This window comes from Palaemon carinicauda, chromosome 18 (assembly GCF_036898095.1).
Source record: "Palaemon carinicauda isolate YSFRI2023 chromosome 18, ASM3689809v2, whole genome shotgun sequence".
Taxonomy (NCBI): domain Eukaryota; kingdom Metazoa; phylum Arthropoda; class Malacostraca; order Decapoda; family Palaemonidae; genus Palaemon; species Palaemon carinicauda.
In genome coordinates this window covers 19,421,154-19,441,153 of record NC_090742.1, presented here as the reverse complement: position 1 = coordinate 19,441,153, position 20,000 = coordinate 19,421,154, and the positions used below count along the sequence as shown (strand labels likewise).

At 35.7% G+C, this 20,000-nt stretch overlaps 2 protein-coding genes and 1 pseudogene across 2 annotated transcripts; all 3 read left to right on the top strand.

Moving 5' to 3' along the window:
* The window catches only part of LOC137657672 (cuticle protein 7-like), a 2,002-nt pseudogene extending 1,601 nt beyond the window's left edge, over positions 1-401 (top strand).
* Positions 402-7,027: 6,626 nt separating this feature from the next.
* Positions 7,028-7,387, top strand: LOC137657680 (pro-resilin-like). Its single transcript, XM_068392081.1, has one exon. The coding sequence runs from the start codon at positions 7,028-7,030 to the stop codon at positions 7,385-7,387; it is 360 nt and encodes a 119-aa protein (XP_068248182.1).
* A 5,610-nt stretch (positions 7,388-12,997) lies between these two features.
* On the top strand, positions 12,998-14,770 carry LOC137657685 (cuticle protein 7-like). The gene is made up of 3 exons (XM_068392085.1): positions 12,998-13,032; positions 14,019-14,147; positions 14,378-14,770. Exons 1-3 carry the CDS (start codon positions 13,021-13,023, stop codon positions 14,768-14,770), a joined length of 534 nt encoding a protein of 177 aa, XP_068248186.1. The 5' UTR covers positions 12,998-13,020.
* Positions 14,771-20,000: the final 5,230 nt, after the last annotated feature.

The window sequence follows — 20,000 nt, the reverse complement described above, 5'->3', positions numbered from 1 at the left end:
CAAAGCAGATTGCAAAATGAATAGAATATTTCTTATTTATTTACTTCAGAAGGGAATGCCCTTCGACTTCGAGTATGCCGTCAAGGACGACTACAAGGGCCTTGACTTTGGCCACGACTCCAAATCTGACGGAAAGGTCGTGACCGGCAAGTATTACGTCCTCCTCCCCGACGGTCGCACTCAGATCGTCACTTACACCGCCGATCACTACAACGGATACCAGGCTGAGGTGACTTACGAGGGCGAAGCCAAGCCCTACCATCCCTCTCCATCTTATGGCGCTCCTAAGCCCACTTATGTGGCTCCTGAAACCCACTTACGAAGAACCCGCCCCAGTTTATGGAACCCCAGCTCCCACTTATGAAGAACCCAAAGCTCTCTACGGCGCTCCTGATCACTAAACATAACCATCATAAATTCTATTTAGATCCTGTATTTATTCATTCTATGTAAATAAAGAAATGTTCATATAATCTTTACTTTTTATTTTCTTTGTATGGTGTGCTAGGTGGTTGTTAGGTGCTAACAGGTAGGCGAGGTGAATAGAAGTACCGTCTATTCAATAAATAAGGAATTTATATACAAGCAGTTGAGAGCAAGGATGTCACAAAAACTCAAGCAATCTAAAACATGCGATGGCAAGCTTAAACGTTATTTTATTATCAGTCCGAGATAGGGAGAGATAAATAGCAATAAGCAGTACACTCTCTGAACGTGTATGAAACACGTGCGGTACATGAGGGTCACCAATATGCGAGGTAGTAGTTAGGTGTTAACAGAGAGACGAGGTGGCTACAATTATCGTTTATTCAACAGATAGCGAGCTTATATAATAAGCAGTTGAGAACATGAGTGTCACAAAAATTCAAGCAATCTAAATCATGCGACGCAAGATTAAACAGGTTGTTTTATCATCAGTCCAGGAGAAGCACAGGGAAAAAAGCAATAGTATTACATTCTCTTTACGTGTATGAAACACGTGCAGTACAATGGTGTAGGGTCACTGAGTCTCAGGAAGGCATCTTCCTTCGTTAGAAAGCTAATGGCTACAGAATTAGGATGTTAAAACGGATATTCTGTGTCTATATATATATATATATATATATATGCACACACACATATATATATATGTATATATATATTTATACATATATATATATATGTATATATATAAAATAAATAAATATATATATATATATATATATAATATATATAAACGCCAAAAATGACGTCTAAATTTTCAGATATTTATATATGCATACACAAGCACGTACACACACACGCAAAGACTCAACCCTGCCCTACCTCCTCCCGTTTTCTTAACTAAAACCTGCTGGTTCGGTAAGTTGTGGGAAATTGTGGTTTCCGAGTGAATCTCTCTGGGTAACACCCCTAACCAGGGCATCACATCTCAGAGTTATAACGATATGATAACTTTGAACGTTATTATAACATTAACTGGGAAATAATATCCAACAATTACCCTTTTAATCTGTACAGAACTTTAACTTTGTGAAGAATTTAAATCAAAGTCAGTGTTTTCTACATCAAGACTTACTATAATTGCGGAAGAGGCCTTCGAATTGTTCGCAGATCCCTGAGGGAAGAAGTATTTCTAATACTTATCTTTAATTATCGATTACTAATGGAAGTCCGAAAGAAGGAATTATATTTAAGCTCCAAAATGGCCTCGGTTAATCTGCAAAGATTTCTCTTTTTCACCTGAATCAGGCAGATCGTTTACCTTGAGGAATCTCAAGTGTATTTCTTGTAAAAATAATTTTCAATTTTTTAATGATATGCTGTGATTAATTTTCATATTGAAAAGTTGAGCTTTTCTTTTGAAATATCCATTTAGAAATGCTATCTTCAGCTTATAAAAAATACAAATATACAGATGCATTAACAGACAGCTTATATTTAAATATTCAATTCCCGAATATTTTCTGTAATTTTATGACAGGGTGAGAGTATATATATATATATATATATGTGTGTGTGTGTGTGTGTATGTATCTACTGCATATATATGTATATGTATATATATATATATTTATATATATATATATATATATATATATATTACAAGTTTAATCAGTTCAGGAGCAAGTTTCGAAATCAAAATGCACGTAAACCATTTCTTTCCCCCAAGAAATAATTGATAATCCCTCTATGCGTTCCACACGTCCAAAAATACACAAACACTAATTTCTAAACTTAATAAGTTGGGTAATGTTAGATCCTATTATGGCCCATAACATAAAAAATTATTTCATATTAATAATTCACAATAGGAAATAGAATATTGACAAATTATATCACGCTTTACCTTTGAGGATAGTTGTGGCGGTTGTAGGGGAGACAAGAGGAGGAGGAGGAGGAGGAGGAGGGAGGAGGAGGAGGAGGAGGAAAGGAAGGGGTTACTGCTTGATGGGAGAATCTCCCTCCAGAAAAACTTTGTGTAAAATATCGGATGTTCTCTCTCTTGAATGTCATTCACTATCAATTGGTTGCCTTTATTTACTGTCTTATGATCAGTGTGACAAAGGGAAACTATCTAGAGGTGACTCCTTGGTCATTTCTTAAAAATTTCAAGTTCACAGGACATAGCATTATCAAACAGATTTAGTACTTGCCCCCATGAAACCGTATCTTTTATCAAATTTTGCTGGCTTTCCAACATTTCTAACATCCCCCCCCATTCTCTTAATACTGGCCCTTATTCAGCTCCAATATCATTGCTTTTTTAGAAATAGAGTTTTCAGTAACTGTACCACCTGACTGCTTCTCATCAATTCATATAAACAAATAATTTTCCGTGTTGATCTGTTAATGACAGTATCTGCTCTACTTTGTTTAATTCTTCGATATCCTTCTTATTGTCCAAAATTGTAACTGTATTGATCGTGGATGTTGCAGTACAAATACGAAGTTTATGCAGGTCGTTTGCTGGTCGGTTGCATAATTTTGATCTTTTTACAGTCTTTTTTTAATCAAGTTAAGCGGCATTGTTACAATGCTGTTAACTTTACGACTCAGCAGAAAACATCCCTAAGAACAAAAGTGATCAATACACAAAAAAAAAAAAAAAAAAAAAAAAAAACCAAAGACACGTGAGCGATTCTTCTACTAGTGCTGATGGTTAAGTGAAAAAGTTAGGCTCTGGGGAACGGGGGGAGGGGGGGGGGGGTGCAAGCTAGTAAACACACAATCGAGAAAAAAGCATATGAACACGGTGTAGGTGGCATATGGGTACGTGTGTTAATCTCATTAGTACTTTTTCTAAAAGAATAAACGTACACCGAAATGAAGTTTCACGGTCGTAAACTGAAATTAATCTATTCAGAGTTACTTGTAAACAGAGGTATTACTGTATATATATATATATATATATATATATATATATATATATATATATATATATATATATATATATATATATATATATACTAATTTCTATCTGATTAAATATACAGGCTTGAATATCTATCCATCGTTGGTAGCAACAAATCTCCTCTAGACTGTTCCTTTCATACACATCCAATTCATGGTGCATTTTCAGGGTTTGGAAGTCATAAATGAACTATCAGAAGCAAAAGACAGCTAAATTCTATGTCGCATGGTCTTAATAAACGTTTGCAGACACATTTGATCTGCGACCACGTCCCATGTCAATCCTTCGCTAGGATCAGGATACATGAACCATGGCTGGTGATGTTATAAAGTAGAACCATGGACCACAAAACTCATAACAGATACCATAAGGTCCTGTTGCCATTGAAATGTATCAAACCATATGCAGGGACTTGAACCCAGAACCATCGCACCCATTCAAGCGACATCAACTTGTTTCCAGTCTTTAACTCGCCAGGGAACAAAGATTGCTGTTCAACTGCTATTCAAAGTCTTCTATCCCAGTTTATCACTGACCTAACTCTTTTATAGTCAATATCTATACGTCTATATAGCAAGCCAATCTATTTTAAAGCATAGACGACACATTACTAACTGTCACCTTAGTAGTGTTATTCTATACGAAGAATACCAGAAACTGATCACATATAATTAAGCACCATGAGACCGATTTAGAATCTCTGTTTACTGTCGCACTCAAGAAATTCCTTCTGAATGGAAGTTCTGACAGAATCTAGGAAATTTCATCAACAACAACTGAAGGCACTTCCTTCTTTTCAAAGACAAAATAGATATTATTATATTTTGTAACATTTTGCATGTTCTCGATGCTTGCACAAGTCTGTAACGCTTTTACAGTTAGCAAAAGTGACGGCGATTTCACATAATGTGATGTTTAAGATCATGTCTATCAGTCTTGCAATTGTGATTTACTTACAATTTTGAAGTCTTGAATAATTTTCTGCCATAAAATTATTTAAAATTTTTCTCTTTCACTCTCTCCTCCATTATTGAGAGAGAGAGAGAGAGAGAGAGAGAGAGAGAGAGAGAGAGAGAGAGAGAGAGAGAGAGAGAGATTGGTTGATTTGAGGTTTTCTGGCATCGAGAGAGAGAGAAAGAGATTACTGATATTGGACGACTGGCGGTCGCTTATGAGAAAAAAAAATATAGCACTGTAATAAAAAGAGGAACAGAAGAATATAATTGTAAATGATTTAAGATAAGCCGGAAACAACAATAAAAGATAAAATAGTTATCAATCGAAAGAACCCATTAATTTCTCTCTCTTTCTGGCTTCACTTCAACTCAAGTACATAACTCTCCCTTCAAACCGCGGAAAGTTCTCAGGGCACCAGTGAAAAAGTAGAAAAGAAAAAAAAAAACAATAAACATCGTCTTTGCAAAACCATGAAGAAAATTCCCGGGGTCAGCAGACGAGCCTTAAGCTCTTGTCAGAGGTAAGAGAGAAGAATGCGAAGAGTGAGTTTGTGGTGGGAAAAAAAGAAGGAAAAAAAAAAAGGCACAGAAAATTCGATCGATATTATAGTTTTTTTCAGTTTGGAAGAAAAAACTTCCTTCTCACTCTCTCTCTCTCTCTCTCTCTCTCTCTCTCTCTCTCTCTCCTCTCTCTCTCTCTCTCTCTCTCTCTCTCTCTCTCTCTAATGTTTATAATACATTTTATTGTACCAATGGTCAATAAAGATATCCTTATCAGTATATTAATCTCTCTCTCTCTCTCCTCTCACTCTCTCTCTCTCTCCTCTCTCTCTCTCTCTCTCTCTCTCTCTCTCTCTCTCTTCTGATGTTTATAACACATTTTTATTGTAACGATGGCCAATAAAGATCTCTCTCTCTCTCTCTCTCTCTCTCTCTCTCTCTCTCTCTCTCTCTCTCTCTCAATAATTTAGATAGGCGTGGTTTCAGTAACCCTGGCCATGAAAAATCTGTATATATTCTTTGGATTTTACGATTCTTTTCAAATATCGTTTGACTGTCCAAAAGTCCAAACACACCAGAAAAAGCCATGTTCTCACAGGTGAGACAAATTGATTAGGATTCTTCTATTTCTTCATCAAATTCAATGATTTTATCGTTATCAAAATTTTCACGTCGTTAACTGGTACTATAGTCCATTTCTTTTAGCGAGGCATATTTGCACTGACTTGCAGCGGTGCTCTTTTAGCTCGGAAAAGTTTCCTGATCGCTGATTGGTTAGAATTATCTCGTCCAACCAATCAGCGATCAGGAAACTTTTCCGAGGTAAAAGGGCACCGTTGCGAGTCGGTGCAAATATGCCTCGCTAAAAGAAATGGACTATAGTGCTGAAGGAATGAGTGCAATGACAATAGAAAAAATAAAATAGGTTAAGTTTAAATCACCTTTACTTTCACGTGCTACTAGCAGACAATGCTGGTACGATTTCAGATAAAATTGTCATCCTTCAATATCTGTTCGTATATTTCTTAAAATCAAGAAATCTTAAAATTTTCACAATCCATTATTCACACTATTATATAATCAGATAGTTCCAACAAGAAAACTTTGTGTAAATCAAATCTGTTCATGTCTTGAAGCATTGCAATTCACTCCCTGGGGCAAATCTCTATTCGTATTCAAGTATATTGCAAAAAATTATATCGAAAGTACGCGAAGTGAATTAAAAATAATAAGGTGAATTGCATATTTCATTAAAGAAGAATAATTAGATTTCTAAGCTTTTTCCACGAAAATGTACAAAAGAGAGAGAGAGAGAGAGAGAGAGAGAGAGAGAGAGAGAGAGAGAGAGAGAGAGAGAGAGGAGAGAGAGAGAGAGAGAGAGAGAGAGAGGTACAAGGATTTTCAATGTCTGACTTTTAGTCCATCCGGCGGGGACTACTCTTGGGTAGAGCGAATTAGTTTAAACGTTTAGAGTTTTTATAATCTGGTCTAACTTATTCTTGAATTCATTTACTGTGTTACTATTCAGAGAGAGAGAGAGAGAGAGAGAGAGAGAGAGAGAGAGAGAGAGAGAGAGAGAGAGAGAGAGAGAGAGAGAGAGAGAGAGAGAGGCACCGAATCTCCTAAATCACAGCGCGAATTGACATATAATAACGACTGATATCTCTTGTTTTAGGTCCTGATTGCCTCCTGCTGCCTTGTGGCCCTGACCATAGGACGCCCTGATGGCGCCCATACCCCTGAGGGATACGGATACCAGGATCCTGACCATCAGCTGAGTTATGGACACCACGAGAAGAGCGAGGTAAATTAGTGTATATTTTCGGATTTAAATTTTCGGTCTTGCCAATTTATTTAATTGAAATTTATATAAAAAAATGCATAAATGTTCTTTGTTCGGATATTTTGATATTTAAGAGCCGTTTTCCTCTTTGAAATTGGGGAAAATATTTTTTTTGAATGGCTAGCAAACTTATTTTATAATGGAAAATATTGTAAATTCTTCGAAAAATTATTTAAAGTTCCGCAAACTGTGTTACTACGTTCAATAACAAAGTAATATTGATATATTTGCTGTTCAAAAATTTGTCCCTAACATTTCAAAAGAAAAAAGATCTATTATTCTACTATTCCTTTTCTCTCATAACGGAAATTATGTGTTTTTTCCCAGAAGGCAATGCCATTCGACTTCGAGTATGCCGTCAAGGACGATTACAAGGGCCTGGACTTCGGCCACGACTCCAACTCCGACGGGAACTTGGTGACCGGCAAGTACTACGTCCTCCTCCCCGACGGTCGCACTCAGATCGTCACTTACACCGCCGATCACTACAACGGATACCAGGCTGAGGTCACTTACGAGGGTGAAGCCAAGTACCCTGAAACAAAACCCTATGAACCTTCTCCAACCTACGGTGCTCCCAAACCCACCTATGGGGCTCCTGCTCCCACTTATGAAGAGCCTGCCCCAGTGTATGGAACACCAGCTCCTACTTACGAAAAACCCAAAGCTCTCTATGGCGCTCCTGATCACTAAAATGTATAGTTCTGTATATTCTTGTATTTATTCATCATGTAAATAAAGCAAAAACTAAAGTCTGGTTTATTTTACATTGCCTCATTGTTGAAAAATCATAATAGACAAAAATTTATATATTTTTTTTCTATATTGAATTGGATTTACTTTGAGAAATACAAATGATAAAAACCGCATTGGTCATGGAAAAATAGCTAGAATTAGCTGCTAAACTCTTAAGCCATTTAAACTGCAGAGGACATCTTCCAAATAGTCTTGTTCTTAAAACTCCTTGCCAATTCATATACTTCATAAATTTAAGAGAACAACCATTTACTTCACTGCCAAACTTCCTACATTTTACCTCTGTGCAATTTGTTAAAAATTTAAACGAAAAGACCCCGACGAAAGGACAAAGTTTCAATAATGAATACTTCAAATTCTCTAAAAACAAACTTGAAACTCTATATTTATAAATCAGTCATTACAACAGCCATACGATTGGTAAATTTTTAAACATAATAAAAACAACTGGATCAGTTAACATCGGCATTATACTTTGTAAAACTCTGATACTTTTATTTCATGAAATTTATAGAGGAAGACTCGACTATAACCAAAGAATATTGCACAAACCGCAGCCTTCAAGAAAGCAAACTATTAAAACTTCATTAAACAATCATCCTCACTTTTCCTCTTCCTGTGCTACTAATAACGGGAGAACCAAGGAAACCCTTCAAGGTAGATTGGAGTAAAGAAAAGGAAAATAATAAACTTTTCGAAATAATTACCAACCAAGTCTACCAAGTGAAGATCACCTGTAATTAATGCTATTCTTGAATATTTGTCTAATTCGAGAGAAAACTTTCAAGTCAGCCGATAAAATAATTGGGAGATAGCAGAAAGGAAATGTTTTTATTAATGTACAAATAAAACTTTAAGTAATAAACGAAGCTTATGACAGTCTAATCAGATCTGAAAAAAAAAAAATTGCTTTATAGTGTGGTAAATTTTATAACGTATGAAAACCTGTTTTTAATGCAGCTACCTTTACAACCCGTGACATTCTGAATGACAAATGAATGACTTATATTTGTATGGAATATTTGCTCTCTGATTCTTATATAAGCTGTTCTATTGAGATGTTTAGTTCTGTATATTATTGTATTTATTCATCATGTAAATACAGCAAAAATTAAAGCCTGGTTTATTTTACATTGCCTTATTGTTGAAAAATCACAATAGAAAGTAACTTATATATTCTTACCATATTAAATTGCATTTATTTTGAGAAATACAAACGATAAAGATCGCATTGGTCATTGAAAAATAGCTAGAATTAGCTGCTAAACTCTTAAGCCATTTAGAAAAACAATATACGGAAGAAAACATTAACCACAAATTTTCTTAATTTTCTTTTGGAGATCGTAGACGACAGTTATACATAAAATAGTTTATATAGTTTGAGGTTTTCCAGCAGGGTTTTAATTGTTAGCTGACCAAGGCCCTGGTTAGGTAATGAGTGTCCAGTAAGGACAGTCAAGTAAGGTTATGTTACGTTTAGGGTAATAACGTTGTTAATGATCCCAAGATATTTTATATTCATGATTCGTTACTCCTCGTATAGTTTATTTATTTCCTTTATTTTCTTTACTCACTGGGATATTTCTCCCTGTTGGAGCCCTTGGGCTTGTAGCATCCAACTTTTTCCAATTAAGTTTTGTAGCTTAGCTAATAATAATAATAATAATAATAATAATAATAATAATAATAATAATAATAATAATAATAAGGCATGAAATCCCTAACGCTTAGTTTAAAGTTTACCAACTGATCTTGAGTAGATCTGCAAACTAGGTCGTGGAAGTCCAACGAGGATGGTGAAGTTTGGTTAGGTTAAAATATGGCATAAAAAGGAACGTCAGTGCTTATCCTTAATTCTTTTTTTAATGAGGCGCATTTGCATTGACTCGCAGCGGTGCCCTTTTAGCTCTGAAAAGTTTCCTGCTTTCTGATTGGTTACAATTATCTTGTCCAACCAATCACCGATCAGGTAACTTTTCCGAGCTTAAAGGGGCACCCGTGCGAGTCGGTGTAAATCTGCCTCACTAAAAATAATTGACTATAGTTGTATTGCTGCTATTCCCCGATTGATATATCAACATATTTTTCTATTCAGGAAGCTTAATATAACTTGAATACGGGTTTACAAATCTTAATAGGCTCTCTAAACGAGTCTCCTAATATTTCAGGAAACATACTCTCTTTTCTCCTGTCCATCAGACTTCAATATTTGAACACATTGTAAACAAGGGCCAAAGTTAGTCTAGAATAATGTTTGAATGGTGATTGTAGTGGCTGATGTGGTAACATCCTTGACTGGTGAACGCCAGACTGGGGTTCGAGTCCCGGTCAAACTCGTTAGTTCCTTTGGTCGCTGCAATCTATCCTTGTGAGCTAAGAATGTGAGGGTTGAGGGAGCCTCTAGGTCAATCTGCTGAGTCATCAACACTCATTGCATGGCCCTCCTTGGTCCTAGCTTGGGTGGAGAGGGGGCTTTGTCGCTGATCATATGTATGTATGGTCAGTCTCTAGGGCATTGTCCTGCTTGATAGGGCAATGTCACTGCCGGTTGCCTCTGCCATTCATGGGCGACCTTTAAACCTTTAAAGCGTTTCATGTGAACGAAACTTATGTATTTGTTTGTGTTTTTTTTAATCTTTTCATCCTCTTGTTATTCTAAAGTTGTTATAGTTTATATATGAACGATTTATTTTAATGGTATTATTGTTCTTGAACTTCTCTTGTAGTTTATTTCCTTATTTTATTTCCTCACTCGGCTATTTTCCCTGTTGGAGCCCATGGGCTTATAGCATCCTGCTTTCCTAACTAGGGTTATAGCTTAGCAAATAATAATAATAATAATAATAATAATAATAATAATAATAAAAGACCACAGCGTTCACTTTAGAATGTGGAATATCTGTCCCTTATCACGGCGACAGTTAAAATAAGAAAGCAGCAAAAGTAGGCTTAGTATGAGCTTAGTAAAACCAAATCAAGACCACATTAAGTAACCTTCAAAGGAAAGGTCACGATGGAAAGTACCATTAAGAGCATCATGCACACCAAAACGTCTCTCAAAGATCTAAAGCAGAAATTCTAGATCGGAATATATTACGCTAAGAAATAAAATCATAAGTCGACTGATTTAAAATGAGTCCTAAGCCTTCAAAGTTTCGCATTAAAGAGCAATAAGGAATATTACTTAAGCCACACTACATTAAAATGGCATTATTTATGCACAGCACATGGTTTCTACAGATTTATTGTAGAGGGAATGAAGGACATCTATTTCTGGTCAGTGCAACAATTGACATTTGAAGAGAGAGAGAGAGAGAGAGAGAGAGAGAGAGAGAGAGAGAGAGAGAGAGAGAGAGAGAGAGAGAGAGAGAGTAGCACGCACTAATTTTAAGGCGCAATAACAAAGTGCGTTGGGGGGAGGTCTCTTGATGAAAAGTATGGGGTGGCATGATGGCATATTCAATATACAGTATATATATATATATATATATATATATATATATATATATATATATATATATATATATATATATATATATATATATTCTTACAATAATCTAAAAATCTTTATCATTATCACCATTAATAGGAAATAAAAAATCAGAGCTTGAGACGATTCTGTGTGGGAGGAAAGATCCTTTTAGGCAAGCGACATACTAGTGTACGCGACCAGTCATAAATGACTGCTAAGCATTTAGATAGATATGCGCAGAGACGCACCAAGGTATGACTACCCCATACATACCCGAAGAACGGGGAGAGCGGAGCCTGACCAATATATATATATATATATATATATATATATATATATATATATATATATATATATGTATATATATACATATATATATATATATATATATATATATATATATGTATATATATAAATATATATATATATATATATAAATATATATAGATATATATATATATAGATATATATATATATATACATATATATATAGATATATATATATATATATATATATATATATATATGTATGTATATATATAGATATATATATATATATATATGTATACATATATATATATATATATACATATATATATATATACATACATATATACATATATATATATAGATATATATATATATATATATATATATATATATACATACATATATACATATATATATATATAGATATATATATATATATATATATATGTATATATATATATATATATGTATACATATATATATATATATATATACACATATATATATATATATATATATATATATATATATATATACATATGTATATCCGGACACTCAATTACTATTGGTGTTATGATCCCAGATAGTTGCACATAATTCATTCATTCTTTATTATATATAGGGGAGATGGTAATACCAATGACTTGAAACATGTAGAATTACTAATATCTGTTGTACACATGGAGGATGGGTCGAACCTGAACGATAATATTTAGTTCTCAAGTAGCTATGAAAATTTGTCTTCAAATACCTTTGATAAAGAAAGCTATTATTTTTTCTCTTCGATATCATGAGCTAAATCATAAAATCTTTGTTTTTCCCGATATTTATCTTTCAATGACTCTACTCAGTACTTGCCAAGTCGTCCAAGACGTCTGCCGATGTTATCAACAATTTCATTTATCAATTTTATGAGGGAAATTATTGTATAATGCCTTGCACTATCTTTATATAATGCGGCCCTATTTCCTATTGTGTTATCTCCGCACAATGCTTACTTATCTTTTGCTGAGTGATTTCCATATCATACTACTTCATTTTCTATTATCCCTACAAAACGCTGTCTTATTTCCCGTTGCGTTATCTCCACACTACAGCTATAATTTTTGTCAGATAAACTTCGCACAATACTACCTAATTAGTTTGTTCAGATATCTCTAAGCAATGCTGCCTTAATTTCTGTACAGTTATATTAGCATGATATTGACCTATTTCTAAGACCAACCATTAAATCATTAAGAAAGGCTAAAGGCATCTAAGGTCAAAAAGTTCTAAGGAGAGCTCTATCTCACCCCCCCCCCACACACACAAAAAAAATAAGTTTACTGGTAACACGTAAATACGAGTAGGCTTACATATGGTACTTTTACATTCAATTGGAAAGGTCTTATATGACAGCAATAGCTGTAAGTAAGCTAAAAAAAAAAAAAGTTTTTATGGTTAGTTCTAATATGATGTTCAAAGTCACGTGATAATCAAAAGAAATGCGAAGAATTAGATTTCATTTTTTGTAGCAATGTTGAAAAAAAAATTAGTCTTTTCCACAAAAAATCGATAGAAAAATGTAATTTTCATTAAAACTTATTCTACATTTAACTTCATTTGCGTTGCCAAAGTTCTCCGAACAATAAATCAAGTCTCTCTACTCCTTCAAGCGAAGCACAATTGAAAAAAAAAAAAGAAAAAAAAAATTGTGCTAGGGAAAAATCTGTTCACCAGAGGGCGTGGCTTCATTAAACCTGGCCATGAAAAGGTCCTATATAAAGTTCGCAGAAGACGACTTCATTCAAACATTGCTCGTTTGCCGAAACGAAGACAAGAAGCCAACATGTACGCTAAGGTGAGAGAGAAAATAGAAACCATATTCACTTTCATTGTTGTTCTTCTGTGCACAAGGATTAATTGCTCAGTGCATAATTTATATATCTTGATCACTTTTCATAGTGCAATGCTTTTTGCCTACAATTGGAAAGGGGCAATGGCTTCCACGAATATACTTTCAGTTTCAAATAAAATTTCCCGTTATTACTTAGTTGACCACCATAAATTACTTGACCAATTTAAGCAGTGAAATTTTGAAAGCCAACTAATTACCAGTATATTCAAATAAACTCTTGGAAATAAATTTTACAAAAATGGATATCATATGGAAACCATACTTTGAATATAGGAATTATGTCCATTTACCTAGAAATGTTATGTAGGCTTTCTCTAGACATATAAACCACGCTTTGAAAAATCATGTTTCATCTAATATTTATGACCAGAAAGAGATGTGAACACTAAAGCAATTATCTCTACTACAAGCAGAGATAATCAGCTGGTATCAATATTTTCTTTTTATCTCTTTCTGGATTTTCATTCGTGGTTGAATGTCAATAACGTTGAAACAAACCATTGTTCTCTAGTCTTGGGTAGTACCATAGCCACTGTACCATGGTCTTCCACTGTCTTGGATTAGAGTTCTCTTACTTGAGGGTACACTCGAGCACACTATTCTATCTTATTGCTCTTCCTCTTGTTTTGTTAAAGTTTTTATAGTTTATATAGGATATATTTATTTCAGTGTTACTGTTCTTAAAATATTTTATTTTTCCTTGTTTCCTTTCCTCACTGGGTTATTTTCCCTGTTGGAGCCTCTGGGCTTATAGCATTCTGCTTTTCCAACTAGGGTTGTAGCTTACCAATTAATAATAATAATAATAATGATAATAATAATAATAATAATAATAACAATAATAATAATGATAATAATAATAATAAAAAGTCATTATTTTATATTTAATTCACATATAGCACTAAATAAACCCTTATCTCCACCGGCAGGTTATAATCGCTTCTTGGTGCCTAGTGGCTTTGGTCAACGGACGTCCTGACGACTCCCCTGTTCCTGAAGGATACGGATACGATGCCCCCGAACACCAGCTAAGTTACGGTCACCAGGAAAAGCACGAGGTATGATTTCTGTAGTTTTCACAAGCAAGTTTTGAAAATAAATCACTTTTGTAACGTACGGTATACAGTAAGTATACAAATCATAGAGGTACACAAAAGAAATCTGTTTTGAAGCAAAAATAATGAGAATCTCCTTAACAAATGGCTTATTCAAACACACACACATACACAACTCTAGGGTTAAAGTATTCATTAATCTATTTCTTAATATTTTTTTTTTCTGAAACAAGAAGGGAATGCCCTTCGACTTCGAGTATGCCGTCAAGGACGACTACAAGGGCCTTGACTTCGGCCATGACTCCAACTCCGACGGAAAGGTCGTGACCGGCAAGTACTACGTCCTCCTCCCCGACGGTCGCACTCAGATCGTCACTTACACCGCCGATCACTACAATGGATACCAGGCTGAGGTCACTTACGAGGGCGAAGCCAAGCCCTACCATCCCGCTCCATCCTATGGCGCTCCTAAGCCCACTTATGGAGCTCCAGCACCCACTTATGAAGAGCCCGCCCCTGTATATGGAGCCCCTGCTCCCACTTATGAAGAACCAACTCCAGTTTATGGAACTCCAGCTCCCACCTATGAAGAGCCCAAAGCTCTCTATGGTGCTCCTGATCACTGAAATACCTAACTGTAACCTCTGTATTTATTGACGTATATAAAACTTAAAAATATCTATTTTTTTAATGCCATATATAAATATTCGTATGCTCTTTGAATATGCTACAATATTTCGCCTGACTATTTTCTTTTTATCTCTATCTGGATTTTCATTTGTGGTTGAATATCAATAACGTTGAAAAAATTATAATAGTTATTGATGAGGTAATGTCTGAGATGACATTCCTCTTTTTTAACTATCATTCATAAATATTTTGCATCGCAAGAATTAAGGAAGATAAGTGCAACATTGAAGTTTTTGATTATGTGACGGACCTGAAGGAGGTATGAGTAACATATGCATAAGTGGACGTTCCCTAAGATGTCACCCAGGAGTCACTGAAATGTTGCCTCTGCAATATGAAAGCCAAAGCAGGAGTAATTAAAAGTATTTCTGCTGAAGGGGTGGTGATAGCAGTCTTGGGAGATGTCTTCTAGGTTCATGGACACCTAATAATAATCTTTCAGGAGGTCGAGGGTTGAAAATAATTTAGCACTGTGAAGGTAGGTGGTGATGTCGGCGATGTTGGGAAGAGGGTAATGATCTGGGTATGTCTGCTTGTTAAGATGCCTGTAATCAATACAAGGAATCCACACTTCTTCAGGACGATGTGCAAGGGTGGTGCTCATGGGCTTGAGGTCTTTTGACCAAAGGATCATTTCTTTTATTTCAACAAATGTGCATTTAGCAGATGCCAAATGGTCTGTAGTCAAATGTCTGAGTTTTGCAAACACTGGGGGTGAGTCTTGATATGATGATAGATACAGTGTGTGTAGCGGGATCCGTAGTGCTGGGCAGGAAATGCCAGGATATAAAGTGAGAAGGAGGGTGTAAGCATCCGTTGGCACACTGATTGATGTGGAGAGTGAGGTCGGAAGGAGGAGGTGATAAATGTGAGGATGAAAAAGACCTGGAAATGACAGAATGTTGATTTGCGAAGTCAACTAGTAGGTGGAAGTAGGCAAGTAAATCTGCACCGATGAGAGACAGTGTAACATCGATGCTGATGAAATTCTACCGGTACTGGGCGCCCCCAAACTACAGTAAATTATCAATGTCTCATAACCGTGGGTAGGAATAACAGATCCGTTGGTGGCCATCAGATGGACGGACATCCGATGTTTTGGAATGACAGGGTTGCGTCCCTAGGAAGGCACTTGGAAGAAGGTAATAACAAGCAACAGTATCTATCATAAAGTTCACATTAGATCCTGAATCATGCTAATAGAAGAGATTAGTTAATGAGGAGGCTACCGTGTCACAGGTAATGCCCTACTCACACATATTTTGGCCATTGACATCCAATAGCAGATGTCTTAGCTGCAGCCCCGAATCTGGAGTGGTAGTAGCACAACTGAGAGCGAGGGGGATCATCCATTGATTATTGGGGGCATTGGTTAGGCCACAGGCATGGGGTGGCATAGGTGGGTGGCGGACGGTTTTGTCACTACACGGGCATGTTACGAGGTGGGCATCAATGTCCTACAGCAATCACCTCAGCTTCAGTCGGCACTGAATAGTAGTCCCCTACATCAGAAGTGGAGTTGTTGATGGAGTTATTAATAGAATGGAAGTGGCTGTCCATAAGAGCAGGGACTCGAATCATCACGTCCTTTGGGAAGTTCTGGCAGGCATTGTATCCAAAGGGCACAAAGTAGGTTTATTTCATGAGGAGAAACGCCTGCGTCAGGCTAAATGCAAGCTATATTGATCAATTCTCTGGGGGCCATCGACACTTTTTGATCCCCTAATGGCTATTGAGAGAGCTGAATCTTGGCTAAAAGTATTGCTCCAGGAGGTATGATTTGAGGGCATTATACTGTATGGGGGCGTTTCTTTGCTTACAAAGCCAATCAGAGATTTCAGGGAAGGTGTTGTCGGGATCACAGCAAGGACACTGTCTGCTCTGCTGCTTGAGCGGGTTACGCTCTAGATGGAGACCCGAACCTCGGCGTGAAGAAACCAGGCAAACGCATCTCTACTGACAAAGGGCAGTAATTTCACTATGGCAGAATGGACTGACGATTCCTTCGTTTAAGATTGCCACACATTTCGTAAGATACAGGCTCTTGTGTTGCCAGCCCACCAATGGACTGATGAGTCGACGTTGGTGATGGACATTGTTCAAGGATATAGCAAACGAATCGGTGCTTAAGGCACTCAGCAGGTTACTATTGTGACGGAGATAAAATTAGCTGATCAGTTTCGTAGAAGAAAATGTAGAGATAGCTTTCTTCTTTACTTGTACACTAGTGTACGCTACTCCGTCAAAAATAACTGCTAAATATTTAGATAGATATGCACACACACACGCACACACAGATTCAACTTTCCTCAACCTCTCCCCGTTTCCTAACTACCATTCCCTCTGCCCCATACCTGAGAGATGGGAAGTGACCGAGTAGTTATACGTCGGACAATGCCTCCGCGTGACTGGAAATTATATATATATATATATATATATATATATATATATATATATATATATATATACACATACATACATACATACATACATACATACATACATATATATATATATATATATATATATATATATATATATATATATATATCCAGACACTTACTCTTTATTATATCGGGGAAATTCGTTGCTTGCTGCACAACCACTGAAATTATCATATTTGTGGCTGTTGAATTTGATAACTAACCAATGAACATAGCATCTGTATCGTTGAGTTTTATCATGAATCAAGAGAAATAATAACTGATGAGTTTTTTCATTAATCAAAACAAAAACTCTGTTATCTGTATAAATTTCAGTGTACCGTCTCCAAAAACACAGGTCTTAAAAATTTAATACTTTATAAAAAGATTATGAATTTTTCCTTGTAAAGAATAAGCAGCCTCTGTGACAGCTTCAATAAGGCATATATTTACTATTCTATATAAAGCTATTTAACGTGAAACTTCTGATAATTTTACATAATGATTTGTAGATCTTTGAGCCCGTTCCTAAAGAACAACTCTAAAGAAATCTTACATATTTTCTTTATTGTTAAAATGCAAGGAAATTTGAAAAAAAAAAAAAATGGCAAAATTTATGATGAAACATATATAGATATTGAAAATCATTTCACATGAGCAAAAGCCCTTGAAACTGAAGCCAGTTGCAATAGTGTGAAAAATTAACAAGGAAATGAATGAGGTCACGGCTGAAAGAACAGAGTCTGACCGACATCACAAAATAGAAGCCTGGGGACGAAACAAGCAATCGTTATCCTTTCTAGCTGATCGTCAAAGGCATTAGACCGTATTGATTGTCATCAGCTGAATTACCTTTTAGAAGCATTTAAGTTGTTTCGATGAATGCCTATCAAAGGCCTCTTTTTACGAACGTGCTATAAGCTCATTCAAGGTCGCAATGATTAGGGAAATAATTGACCTTAATCACGGTTTTTTTTTTTTTTTTTTTTTTTTTTTTGCATATAGGATCTGCAATAAATTACAGTGTGGTTTGAATTTCATTGTATTATTGCTTATTGATATTCATTAACTTTCTTTTTCTGACTATATAACATAAAAGTCTAGATTTCCAAATTGCTATGGTAAAATATATGTACAAATATGTCAGTTGAAACAATGTTTCCTGCGAATTTAGATAATGTCAAAATTACTGATGTAAAATGTGAAATTATTTTTTTTTCAATGCACTAAAATACCGATTGGTATTCCAAACTAGAATATAATAAGAAAATAATTATATAACATCTTTCTTTAACTGGAAAAAGTACTCTAATATCTAATTTCACAGGTATATTGCTATTTTGATATTAACCTTCAGATAAAACTCTTTGATTATTTGAATTTTTAGATTAAGATCAGTAACAAAATCAATTACCATAAAATATGTAAGCTACAGCATTTCAAATCTACACCTATGGAGAACAACCACCGTACTTAAGAATAGTTGTAAAAAATTTATTTCTCCAATCTATACAGACATCACCCAACTTGACTTTCTAAATAGCACTACAATAACAAAAATCTACCTTGTTTTGAGTATTGTTCTCCTGTCTGGTCTTCAGCTGCTGATTCTCATCTTAATTTGTTGGACAGAAACTTACGGTCTATTAAATTTCTTATTCCTGATCTAGATATTAATCTCTGGCACCGTCGATCAATTAGTTCATTATGCATGTTGCATAAGATTTTTCATAACTCTGACCATCCTTTACATTCAGATCTCCCTGGACAATTCTATCCTGTTCGTAATACTAGGCAGGCAGTTAATTCTAATAGCCAGGCCTTCTCCATCATAAGACTCAATACTACGCAGTACTCTAGAAGTTTTATTCCAGCTGTTACCAAGTTGTGGAATGATCTTCCTAATCGGGTTGTTGAATCAGTAGAACTTCCAAAGTTCAAAGTTGGAGCAAATGCTTTTTTGTTGACCAGACGGACATGAGTCTTTTTATAGTTTATATATGACATTTTTGTTGTTGTCGTTGTTAATAGTTTATATATGACATATCTGTTATGACGTTGTTACTTTTTTTAGAATGATTTATTGTTAATTTGTTCTCTTCAGTTATTTATTTCCTTATTTCCTTTCCTCGCTGGGCTATTTTTCCCTGTTGGAGCCCCTGGGCTTATAGCATCTTGCTTTTCCAATTGGGGTTGTGGCTTGGATAGTGATAATAATAATAATAATAATAAATGCCCCGTTTCTAGACTACTGCAAGACAAAGACTTCAGACATGTCTGGGGTTTGGCCATTTTCATCACCACGCTCGTCATTGGAGATTGGTGATGGTGGGAGACTTTAGTCTGATTGCTCACAGCAAACCAACCCAGTATGATTGCCCGCAACTAGCACAGCTTTGCTGATCATGGCGATGCACAAACCCTTAAGGTATCCTCACTTAGGAAGGGTTTCTATATAGTAAGGAATAACAAACCCAACATCAACTCCTTTCTCTCGAAAGACGGAAATGAGACTCTGGTTCACCGAATTCTATGGTACATCACGGAGTCAACGAGATAATTGCCCGTTGCAAAACCGCGCCCAAACCGCGCTCGGTCGCCGATCAAGGCGAAGCACCGCCGAGATCCGAAGCCGCCGAACACCGAGAGAAAAGTCTCCTTGCCCGCGGCGTTTGCAGCCTCGAACGTGACCGATAATTTGGACTCTTACAAATGTCAATCGAGTCTGTTTGGAAGCTTCATT